At 35.6% G+C, this 13050-nt stretch overlaps 2 protein-coding genes across 2 annotated transcripts; one reads left to right on the top strand and one right to left on the bottom strand.

Moving 5' to 3' along the window:
* The first annotated feature begins 113 nt into the window (after window positions 1–113).
* Window positions 114–3350, top strand: LOC130469278 (putative F-box protein At1g67623). The gene is made up of 2 exons (XM_056838351.1): window positions 114–1573; window positions 2664–3350. Exons 1-2 carry the CDS (start codon window positions 1371–1373, stop codon window positions 3250–3252), a joined length of 792 nt encoding a protein of 263 aa, XP_056694329.1. The 5' UTR covers window positions 114–1370; the 3' UTR covers window positions 3253–3350.
* A 686-nt stretch (window positions 3351–4036) lies between these two features.
* LOC110803334 (3-hydroxyisobutyryl-CoA hydrolase-like protein 2, mitochondrial) lies at window positions 4037–11773 on the bottom strand. Its single transcript, XM_022008843.2, has 14 exons — window positions 11459–11773; window positions 10918–10998; window positions 10761–10829; window positions 10591–10654; window positions 10389–10468; window positions 9963–10046; window positions 8752–8836; window positions 8148–8233; window positions 7942–8063; window positions 6231–6291; window positions 4858–4956; window positions 4656–4757; window positions 4519–4560; window positions 4037–4415 (listed from the first exon to the last, which is right to left on the bottom strand). Exons 1-14 carry the CDS (start codon window positions 11582–11584, stop codon window positions 4296–4298), a joined length of 1221 nt encoding a protein of 406 aa, XP_021864535.2. The 5' UTR covers window positions 11585–11773; the 3' UTR covers window positions 4037–4295.
* Window positions 11774–13050: the final 1277 nt, after the last annotated feature.

Below are 13050 nucleotides of genomic sequence, written 5' to 3'. Positions count from 1 at the left end.
CGTTTTCTTTTGATTGTCAGACAAGATGAAAAAGAGCTCAGAGAACTTTTGAATGCTTTCTATACCATCGGTATAATGAGAACAACCTTAACTGATTTTTTTTTTTTTTTTTAAAGGTAAGAAGAAAGGACCCTAACTGAACCAGCACCTAGCACAGGTTAACCAGCCCAGCTCCGCAGGTCTTCGCTTGAGCCACTCCCAAGCATTATGCAGTTGATGGGGCTCGAACTTGTGACCTCCAAGTCACAAGGTGAGTTCCCCACCAACTCCACCAACTTATGTTGGTTCACCTTAACTGATTATTAAGGGTGTTTTTAATCGACATCCGAATTAGTTAAAAATACATTGCGTATTTATGATGAAAGGACGAGAATACCCTATAATTAAATCAATCCCCTTCACCCCCGTGTTTAGCAGCTATAACCATGGACATGCTGCCCTTGTTTGGCGGTCACCATGGTCACAGCCGCTAAACACGGGTGCCTGGGCGGCACCCTTCCCCTTCCCCTTCCGTTAAACACGGGTGGCACCCTTCCCCTTCACCCCGTGTTTAGCAGCTATAACCATGGACATGCTGCCCGTGTTTGGCGGTCACCATGGTCACAGCCGCTAAACACGTGCGGCACCCTTCCCCTTCCGTTTTCGTTCCTTTGTTCCCCCTCTCCTGTTTTATTCCTTTTTTTTTTAAAAAATCCTGATTTTTTATTACTGATTTATTTCGTTTTTCTAATTTTTTTTTTATGAATTAATTATTTTCAGATTATTGTTGTAAAGTTTAATTAATTTTCAGACATTTTTATTGTTATTATTATTAAATTAGTGATATTTTTATTGTTATTATTACTATTATTATTATTGTTGTTGTTGTTTTAATACTATTATTACAAGGTAGAATTTTATAAGGGTATAAATGTCACTTCACATAAAAACGCGGTCGATTTTAGTGTACGCGGATGTCGAATAGCAATACACAAAACTTATCTAGTGTATAATTGTATATTTAGTTCCCTCTCTTTTAAAATTTTAAGTATATACCAATTGTGTAAATTCTTGATATTTTACTACTGGTTCGGTGGTTTCCATAATTAAACTATTATTATAAGATCCCACGCACGGAGTGATCGAACAATACTTGGTCGGAAAGAAAATAAGGAAACATAGGACAACATAAGTAATGCTCTTTTCGTACTTCTTTCCTTTTTTCTTTTTTTTTTTGGGTTTAATTTCCTTTTCCTAGCATTGTTTGAATTTGTACGATAATCAAGTACTCCATATGCCTATATATAAGACCTTATAACTTGCATGGAAATAAGCAATCCAACTCACAATTGCAAAGAAAGATACATTAGCGTTAATTATTATCGGTGATTATGGGTTTAACAAAATCTAACCATACCATCAAGAAAACAACATCAACAAAAAAGAAATCAACCAGAAAAATATCAAAAAGAAAGCATGGAGCTCAAATTAAATCGGCAACTACCATGGACTGCCTCCCTAACGAGATGATCGCTGAAGTACTCGCTCGTCTCGCCGCCTCCTCTCCGGTTGATCTTTTCCGATGCAAACAAAGGTACGTATATATATATATATATCATCGATGTTTACCCTTGTTGTTAATTATATTTATATACTACCAAAGTACATTACAATATAATTCCATTAATATTTCATAGTATTTGTTTTGGTCACCATGCATAATAATAATTTCGAAGTATAATAATTTAATTTAGCAATCCTCCGGCCAACATAACGAGATTTCGACAAGTCGACAACTAGTACCTTCTTGCTTTTCCTTCCTTGACAATATAACATGTGAAATATGTGATGTTCTGTGTCTCAAATTATTCCAGTTAAATTTTCGGAAAAATTAGGGCATACTATAATTACGTCATTATGTTTCCTATTTTAGTTTCAAGAATTTTTCAAATACTAGTACGGAGTACAATTATAACATGTGAAATATCTGATGTCTGTGTCTCAAATTATTCCAGTTAAATTTTCTGAAAAATTAGGGCATACTATCAATTTTTAGGAAAGCATGGCATAACTAATGTTTTACACTTTTAACGTTTATCTGGACAAAAAAATTTAGTTATTTAATTTGCTTCGATTTACAGCAGAAGGGGAAGGGTGTGACTAACTAAACTACAAGTATCTATACTATATATTAAAAGGGCGTTTATAAAATAGCATACGTGACACGTGGCGCTCTGTTTATAGGTCGTTCGCTCCATGTAAGCTTTATATACATTAAAAGAATTTCAAATATGATTAGCACAAGGTTTGAACTCTTGATCTTGAGTTTAAACAATAAAGCTTTTACCACCAAGCTATTAAATATTTCATGTTATCATTGCAAAAAAAGTTATATATAAGTAAATGTGAATGTTGTTAACGTAGTAACCCGGGTCATCGCCCGGGCCCAAAAACTAGTTAGATCATGTAATAAGTTTAGGGTAAACGGCAAATTGACAATTGGATCATTTAATTTGTAACACCATATTAGGAAACGACTCATAATTATAGTACGTGTTATAAAGTAGTTCTATTGTGTCGTTTCTATTGCACATTATTTATTTACTTTGTTACATTTGAAATTTTTTTAAGGCATGATGCATGATGCATGATTTACTTACACGTACGGTTATTATATAATAAAGTTGCAAGGTATTTCATGAGATATCAGAAGAGAAGCAAGTTCTGCAAAAAGTATCCTTAGAGACGTTAGTTTATCAACGTGATTGGTGGACGGAGGAGGCGTCGAAACCGTTCGTGACGAGGTGCCTAGAAAGCGACAACCCTGAAGCACTTCTACATCGTGGAATGGCACAATATTTTGGTGGTACGGGTACGACGATGGTGGAACAAGGGCTAAGAAATCTGGAAAAAGCAGCAACACAAACAAGTATAGAGGCGGCTTACGTGTTGAGCCTCATATTTCTTTCAAGTGAAGAAAAGGAGTGTGTAAATAAGGGTCTTGAAATGATGGTGAATACAATGAAGGCAATTGGGGTGAAAGGGATTGTTGAATGTAGGAAGAAAGTAAGAGATATGATTAATTCAATGTGGTTAGCAAATAAGGCGATTGTTGAAAGTAAGCCAAATATTTCGTGTGCTATGAGAGAACAACATCAAGTAAGTAGTGGATGGGATAATGGATATTATGATGAAGATGAAAAGGATAATGTGGGTTGTCAAACTTGTAAGTGTGTTCGGGAACTTGACTTCTTTTCTAGTTTTTTTTGCTAATTTCTAAACATTACTTATTACTTTTATCTGTTTGTGTAAGTTTATCACAAATTTTTATATATATATATATATATATGATAATTCACTTTTACAAAATATATTCTCCTTCTCTATTTTTCTTTGTAAATCTATGAATATTAACTACTCCCTCCGTCTCTTTTTGTTTTTTACGTTTGGTATTTTGCACGCGTTTTAACGACTAATTAATGTGCATTGAGATTATTCTAAGTTTTTCATGTGAACGAGGAAAATTACGTTTATTTATAATGTTTTCACTCTTTTCAAAATTATGATATTGGGAAAATGAGAAAAAGTTAATGTCCGCTAGAATACAGGTTGAGTTGGGCATGGGTCAGGCTAGCACACGAGCTGCCTGAACCCTAGCACGTCATGACAATGGGTAAAGATGGTCATGGGCTAGGCCAGGTCATGGGTCGGGTCATGACGGGCCATACCAAAAAGTTCAAAACAGGGCACAGGCCCAGCCCAAGTCCCACGGGCTTTCATGCCGGACCATCGTGCCTAAGGCTAATTTTACTAAATTTAGCATGTTTTGTCGTGCAGTGCTTTTTCTAAAAAATTAAGGCCCATGTCTGTCCCACAACTTTATGCTCGGGCTGGGCCGGGCTTTTTGTGTCAGGTCAAGTAACAGCCCGACCCACAACCATCTTTAATCGTGCATGGACATCAATTTAGATATTTGGCACGAGCCAAATTGATTCCGGTTTCCCAAATCTCCGAAAATTGGAATGTCAAAGAAAAACAAAGGACTTGGGAAATCAAATAACAGAGAGTAGTATTCCGTCATAATTATTGAACTCTGAAAAGGATTTTGATAAACAAGACAGCAATTTGAACAACTACTGATATTCTCATCTCAGCCACACCTGAGAACAGATTCAACTGTGTGCAAAGAGTCAATCATGTCATATTGGGAATATTACTCCAATTTGTTGTACACGAAAAAACTAACTAGGGAACACCCTATCCTAAAGTAAATTATCGATGCTACAAAACTCCGGGAATGCGGAAGAATAGTGCAATCACATATCTGGTTCTCGCGATGATGTAGGCAGGTCAAGTTCAGGCTCGTATTCACCAAGTGGTGAGAAAAAGCAATCAACCATGTCCTTGCTTACGTCTTCTAGTCTAGGAGGATCCCACTGCACAATTTAATACACAAAATTTACATAATGTTGATATCGAGTGCAAATAATAACAACAAACATTCAAGAGAACAGAGCAGAGCAGTTTGAGGAGGCTTACTTTAGGAGCAAAGTCTTTATCGACTAAGCGTGCCCTAACACCCTGTTTGGAAGAAAAGGGCAAAAAAAGAACAGAGATATTTCAGTATTTGAAAGCCTGCTTATGATGTTAGAGACAACTTAACAGCATGCATGTACCTCACTGAAGTCACCAGAAACTCTTTTGGATATGCAATTAACAGATATTCTGTATTCCCGTGCTAGACATTTGTCAATAGGTTGAAATCTCCCATCACGGATCTGAATTTCATGATTATTTTTATAAATAAGCCAACAAATAAATAGAGATCATTAAGGGGAGTCTGTGCCGGTCTGACTAGAGATGTTATCAAGAACTTACAGATCGTAGAGCGATTTTCAAGCTTAATGGAGAGGCTTCTTTTAGTTTCTTCAGGGTAGCTTTGCACCATTCATCAACGGAATTAGCTGCCTCTTTTTCCTATGCAAATTTAACCCAGATGACAAGGGAGATTAATGACATCATCTTTTGCACTAATCACACAAAATAAATATTATAGTATAGTCAACAAGGTCAACCAAACCGCAGGATGAATCTAACATAAAGCCCTGGATTTTATCAACTGGAATTTGAAGCAAAATAAAAGTCATTCTTCTTTTGTCAAACTTTTTGACTTCGAGACTGCAGCTAGAGCTAGACCAGCTAAATTGGCACATTAGTCCTTCTATAATCTATACTACAGAGGATGGCAGGAAATTAGCTAGTTCAGAACATTTGAGCATTAACTGCCATAGGTGCCTACCTAGAAATAACCTTACATAGTTGCTGTTTCTTTGAGGGGGCCGTATCTGATATTCTCAAGTTCTGGTTGATTAATGTAAAGAAATCATTCGTTCAAGAGAAATAATACAGCCAACTGCTTTTTTTACTTCTGTCCTTACAAAAGACAAAAAAGGGCTTTTTTGTAACCTCAATACCAAGGACAAAAAGGCTAAACAAAAAGGGACAGGGAAATACTATACAAAAGCAGACACTCTAGATCACCTGGTTGGTGTAGATCTGGGATTTGTTCGGTGACGAATGTCTTTACGAGGATTACTAAGAAATTCAATAGTTCATTAATCACTTATGACAAATCAAAACCCCATAACGTCAACAAATGTTCACTGTTTGTACACTCTGTACAATCATAAGACAGTTACTGTTTCTGGATACACATAAATGCAAGATCCCACTGACAAAAATGTAGTGAGGTAAACCATACAAAGCGTACCACTGGTTCAGAGCCACCAACAAGGTTCCAGAATAATCACAAAAATGTCTATTTATCTAACTAATGTTGCTGGGAATTTAGTCTATTGTTTATTATGACTAATCTTACATTCTTTTTTCAAATTTGTTTGACAAAAAACACAATAATAAGACAAAACACTAACGTGTTTCCTAATTGAACTGTTTAAGAGCTTCTTTTTTTTTTTAATGTAGGGACGTATTTGCAGCAAAGTAAGAAAATTCTTTTTTCACCAAACCACAACCTTGCATATGTTGTATAGCTCTGTAGGATGCAGTTAAAAACAGATAATTCACAACTTTACAGCAATTATCACTTCTCATAACAGTCAGACAGTCGGCTAAAATTCCCCTTCCTCGGAAAAGAACAGGAGACTGCTACTCCACACAAAGGAACAGAAAAGAGCTCAGCAGGGAAGCAAATTGATACTCGTATAAGAAAAACAAGTAGATATTATGCTTACCAGAGCATCAAAAATCTCCTCAACGGTATCATGGCTGAAACATTTGTCAATTGTTTCAATTCTGCATAATTTAATTGTCATCAGTACGTGAGAAGAAAAGAGAAGAGACGGCAAAATTTTTACATCGACACATCCAAACAACAGCAACAAGATCTTTCTCATTTGGAAATATTTCAATCTGAAATTTAGATGTATATCCATCTAGATAATATGAGCCAACAAAGGATAAAATACAGACAAACAACAGAAAAACATCACATTCCCCCCTCCTACTTAGCAACTCCTCTAGAAATCATCTTTGTCCAATCGAGTAGCCAGTCAATACACAAGAATGAATCAATTTATTTTTGGGAAGAATTTGAATATCAAGCAACAAAGTTACCCTAGGTATGTGTCGGTAACTATGTTTCTTCGATATCCTGTTTGACCGTGGGTGTCGGGTGACTCGGGTGTCGACACGAGATGCGGATGACACTCGACAATTGACATGACACTCTACAGGTGAGGAAGTGTCAATACCCGTGTCGGATAAAGGATCCGAAATCAAGCGTCGGGATGAGAGGAGAAGAGAAAAAGAGAATCAAAAAGTTCAACTTTGGTATCCAAGATGAAGATAAAGCATCATTGGTGAATAAATTAGTCCTAACGGATGTTACCCGGATAAAAAAGCTTTGGACATTGAAACTTTTAATGGAGTTATGGAGGATAGGAGGGGGAAGAAGGGTGAGTGAAATGGCAAAGGTAGAGGAGAAATAAAGTAAAATAAAAAAACTTCAAAGTTAGGTTAACTTAGTGCCCTCCTCTTATATATTAAAATTAAAATAATATAGGGTGAGAATTTTTCCAACACTTTATATGATAGTCGTGTCTAAAGAACTAGTCAAGACACTCCTTTGACCATGTCGCTGTCTCTGAAAATTTTTGGGTTCGGGGTGTCGGATCCTCCGATACCGGCGTCAGACAAGACACTTAAATCCGTGTGTTTGAGCAACATAGCCCGGTAGGATTTTTTTTCCAAGGATCCAAGTTCAAAAAGAATCAGCATCAGCTGATGAATGTTTTCTGCCACTAGGGCCCACAAGAACCTGCCGTTCTCATGAGTTACGCATCCTACAAGCATTCAGATCAACAAAAAATACACTAATATTGTTTCATGAGTCAGTTGCTAAATTCTACCAACTTCCAGAGATTAAATCCCATCAGTGGCATTGCGAAAGCAATGTTTGACAAGCTTGCATATAATGCACTGTTTGTGCAGTTTCCTAATAGAAATGGTTGGGAAAACCTCAGGCATGTTAGAGGCATATCTTTTCCGCAGCTAATGCAGTTTTATCTGGGATGCCTATTTACCTATAACATCTGCTTAACCCTCTTAAGTGCACTGAATTCATTCATCAATAATTAGCGCAGAGTCCCTGGGCCCTTCCCTTCAGTTTTTCACATTTCTTGGTGCACAAAAGGGTACTAAACAAAATTCAGAATTTCTGCTTACATTTTCCAAAACTAGCCAAGTACTAGTCAAAATATCAGCTAATCTTTTCATCAAAAGTTATCATAATTCAAATCAAACAGCAAAGGTAAAAGTAATTTCCTGAATGGACAGAATAAAAGAACCGTCGGCACCAAATTTCACTAGCTTGATTCTAAAGTAATTTAGAGCTACAAAAGGGTAAGCAGGTCCATATAATGGAAAAACAGAAATTGACATTACTTGTAAACAACGCTGCTCTTATCTGGGTAGACAAGGTCACCATATTGAGCAAGCGAACTTTCTACCACAGAGGGATCATCTGTCATCAATTTAGCAAGGCGCTCTTCAATCATAGGAAGTCTCTGTCATATTGATTTATCACAAAACAATAAATATGAGGCAAGCGCAAAATTTACTACTTAATTAGCAAAGCAGAAATAACCAACCGCATTCATGCAATAATGAGTAGCAAGACCACAGGCAATCATATCAACACCATTCAGCTTATCTCCTGTCAGAGCCAGGTACTCCCCTGCACCCATGAAATCAAATCATTGAATGACAAAAATGTGCTTAAGATTTTAGCTAGGCATTCCTATGGTAATTGGATGATCCCCCCCCCCCCCCCCCCCCCCCCCCCCCCCCCCCATCCTGCATAACAAACATATGAAAAAGGGAGAAAAGCCAACAGCAACAAGCTGCAATGTCCTATGCAGATATCAGAAGACAGCGAAAGAAAAAAAGCAAACAGAAAGGCTTCAGAGTCAGAGTCTTAACATGAGAAGCACATAACTTCTTTAGGAGCACCAATGAGTTAAGTCCATATGATTTATAATTTAGTTGAAAAAATCCATACAAGTATTTCTTTACCCTCAGCGCAATTTTATTTTTTGGGTTATAACAACATTGCTATACGAGTTTCACTCTCAAGTCATCAGAGTCACTTGGCATTCTACATACAGAAAGATATAGCTATATTTCAAGCAAGTAATACGATGTACATGCTACTAGACAATATTACACATAAGATACTTAGTTGCAAAAACCTACCTAGGTAACCAGGAAGATGAGAAAGGAAAAAAGAGGCCCCGGCATCAGGATGGAAACCGAGTTGCGTTTCTGGATGAGAATATACCTGAAATTGAAGATTTAGGTTCAATATTACTTGCCTGAACGAAAAATAAGAATCACCTAAACCAAATATGGAGTTTAATGAACTCTCAACAACACTCAAGCTTTGAGCCTAACACAACATCAGTTCAGAAATGTTTCAATACAATGCTACAAATTACAATAACCCAGTATTCCAGTGACCAAACATGGAGTTATGGACTGTCGCTCTAAGGAAGCGGAGGAGCGGATTATTTATTTTGAATTCTTTAAATTGGAAACTGTTTAGAATTTTGGAACTCAGAAACTTCATAACTTTAGAACTCTGAAGGGACACAGACGCAGGCTTCAGAAAGCTGGACGCCTTTCAGGAACCACAAAGAAGACAACATACTAGTGACAGTTGAGAAGAAGACAACCAAGAAATAAGATTTAATAGACCACGTTAAGTTGCAAAAGTTACTATAAATGGAAGCAAACAGAATATACAGAATATACAGACTTATGCTTCAAGGAAAATGAATTTACTCCAAGGGTTTATATCAATTTCACTTTTAATTCTACTTAACAGAATCAACTAGAACATAATGAATTCACTAAGGGTTCATATCAGTTTCACTTTTCATTCTACTTTCCAGAATCCAACACTCATTGTTCTATTCATGTTTTTGACGAGAATTACACCAAAATTTGGCATAAAAGATATAACAAATGTAATTTCATAAATAAAAGATATAACAAATACCATTTTTAACTTCACTCAAATTTCTTCACAAAATATCCACCCCTATTACTTCCGCAGTAGGGTTTGGGAAGTTCTCGCAAAAACATTGGTTTAGGGGCTTATCAGATATGAGTGTGATAAAGTTAGACATACTTTTGGATGACATGCAGAAAAAAAGGAAAAGAAGAAAAAGAAACAACCCTTTATTGGTCAAACACCAAGATGAAGAATTACTTCGTATAGGGTAACTAAAGTTACCAAAACCAATAAAATGTACCACTATCTTGAAAAGAATTGAGAACCATTTAAGATATCTTATTGAATACCTATGCACTGCATATCATCAAACTCACACATAACTACAGAGAAACTCATGCAATCACACCTGGAGAAGATGATAAATATATTACAAAAGTAGGAGACACACTGTTCTATCAGTTGCCACTCTGAACATTCCTGGAAAAGAGATACCAGCCCCAGCTCCCATAATGGTGCCATCCAAGACAGCCACCTGCAAATTAGAGGAAACCCAATTAAACCAACATGAACAACAGTGGATAGAATAGTATTGGGCTTCAAATTGAATTTCATCATCTGAAAGCATTAAACAAATGATCATGACAAAATTAAACTGTAATCTACAATCCATATAGAATTGATACATTTGCATACGATGAACATCGAGACTTAAATCACAACTCCACATCTTAGCCGACACAAAACAAAATCAGTAATTTTAAGACAATCATTCAGACATTAAAGACCACAAAAATCCTAGGAAAATTAAACATCTTCCAAGAAATACCAAGAATGTTAACAAGAACTAAGCACATTAATAAAGAAAAATACTTACATGAGGCTTTACATAAGTTCCCATGAGGTATACGAATCTGTATAATGTATTAAAAAAGCTCTTACATTCTTCAACTTTCCCTGCAACACAATCAAATAAAATATAGGTAAAAACTAACAAACACTAACAACATCATTCAAGGAATCAACCAAAGCCATCCTTGAAGCTACAGTTGATAAGAAAGAAACTAAAGCTAACCCACCTTCATTAATCAGCTGATAGAGGCTAACAACATCAGCACCAGAACAGAAGGCTTTCCCATTGCCCTTTCAAAATTCATAAACAAATTCAGCATTTCATTCAAAATTTAATTCAAGTATCAAAGACAAAATTTAAAGGTCAACAAATTATAACAAAATTTCAAGTAATTACCTTCATTATGATAAATCCAAGATCAGAGTTTTCTTCCCATGATTCATACAATCTCTTAAGCCTACCCGCCTGTAAACGAAAAGAAATTTACACCAGTTAACAACACAGTTAAAGGGTTTACTTAATTTTATAAAATGGGAAATTAAAAGGAACAAACCATAGAAGTGGAAATGGCATTGAGTGAAGAAGGTCTGTTGAGAATTGCTGCCCTTGAGTTCGATCTTCCTTCAACCAAAACCTGACATTTCAACCAAATGATGAATTGGGTATTGCTAAAACTTGTCAAATATTCAAAAGAACAAACAAACAAACAAAAAGCTGACCCGTAAAAAAATGATTTTTCAAACAAAATTGCAATTGGGTATTACTTAAACTTGCAAAAATTCAAAGACAGACAAAAATTTCAAACAAAATGTGCAACTGGGTATCGCTTCAATTTGCAAAAGTTGATAGAAAAAGAAAAGTAAATCTAACCCACCAAAAGAACTGCAATTTCAAACAAAATGTTCAATGTGGAAATGCAAAATCCTGCCAGATATTACAGAAAAACAAACAAAAATAACACTAACCCAGTATAAAAAAAACTAAAATTTAAAAACAAAATGTGCAATTGGGAAATGCTAAAACTTGCAAACAGAATCAAAAAACAACAAAATAAACCAACCCAGAAAAAATCAAAAAGAAAAAAAATGAAAAACCTGATCTTCGACATGGTCATGTTGGGGGGAGTAACTAGGTTGAGCTAAATAGGTTCTAAGAGGAGCGAGAAACCTAAGTTTTTGAAGTGAATTTCTGGATTGTAAAACCCCTCTAAACCTCTGCATCTTTCGTTTTTTTCTTCTCTCTCCACCACTTTCTGTGATCTTGTAGCCGCTGTGTCAAGTGTTGCGGCTTGTGTTGGATTAACTCGCCTCTTTTCCTTTTCCCTTCAATTCAGTCAGCTCGAGTCTGTGCAAAACTTACAGGATCACGGCGTTCTACGTCCAAATTGATACGCAGCTTTGCAACTATTTGGTTTAGCTCAAAGAATATTGTGGGCCCAATTAAATATAACACGGGGGTTGGCACATGGCACGGCACGACTCAACCTGAAAAAATACGGTATAACATGTGCGTGTTGGGTTTGGGTCGCTGTTTTGACAAGTAGAATACGACATGACAAAAAAACAAAAGCATGCAAAAAAAATAAAAATTGGATTTGAGTAGGTAGAACGCAGGGTCGACACAAAACATGATCTGATACGCGCACAACCATCTTTAACTTGAATTTGATTTAAGTCCGACCCGGTCCGCGGGGGGAAATCCGAACAGAAATCGATGTCCAATAAAAAAATTCCAAATCTTTGAAAAAGCTGGATCAAAATTGGAGTATGTTGAATCATATTCAAAAACTTATTTTTTTCTGAACTTGTTTTGTCTGAAATAAGTCAAACATAACATAGCCTAAGTCGGTCCACTCGACCTGTAAAAATAGTGGGCTTGGACAATAATTTTGAAAAGAAAAACATTAAATGGGCAGGCTAAGTCTACTCTGGTCGACCCGTCAATGTTAACGGGCGGACATGGCACGATAATACATGTCGCAAGCAAGCTCACCACGCCGTTTATTATGCTTGTGTGTTTTTATTATGTAAGTAATTGATCCCTTGCACGCTCAAAACATAGCCCTTAATATTAGAATAGGTCTCTTACACGCGCAGATATTCTAATATTATTATTTACTACATTTATAAAATAGTACGCTTATTTGATCTAAATATTGATTAAATATATTTTTCATTATTAAGATTACCAAAAGTCATTTTTAGCGAGTTAATATTACTTGTATCTACTCGTAATCGATACACCAATTTCTTTTCCATACATAAGCAACTAGATTTTAGCCCGTGCGATGCAAGGTTTCTATTAAATTATTACGGTAAAATAAAACACCTACGTATATCAACTGCTATTTTTTATATATTAGATTAAATTGATTTTTTTATTTTGGATTGAATTTCATTTTAGATTTATTTTTTAATTATTATAGTGTTTGATTTTTGATGAAATTGTATATAAGAAATATTAATAATTAACTAAGAAAAATATCTACGTGGCACCTAATTATTTATCTACGTGGCATTCGACTTTTTAATTCAAAAATAATTTTGAAGTCTTATTTTTCATTGGCCGAAACCATTAGATTTCCTACGTGGCGCTCTAATATTGGATTAATGTTTGATTTTGGATTGAATTTATTTTAGATTAATGTTTGATTTTGGATGATTTTTATTTTAGATTTATTTTTTAA

This window comes from Spinacia oleracea, chromosome 1, assembly GCF_020520425.1.
Source record: "Spinacia oleracea cultivar Varoflay chromosome 1, BTI_SOV_V1, whole genome shotgun sequence".
In the NCBI taxonomy this organism is placed as follows: Eukaryota; Viridiplantae; Streptophyta; class Magnoliopsida; order Caryophyllales; family Amaranthaceae; genus Spinacia; species Spinacia oleracea.
The sequence above is the reverse complement of the archived record's forward strand: the minus strand, read 5'-3'. Positions and strand labels throughout refer to the sequence as shown.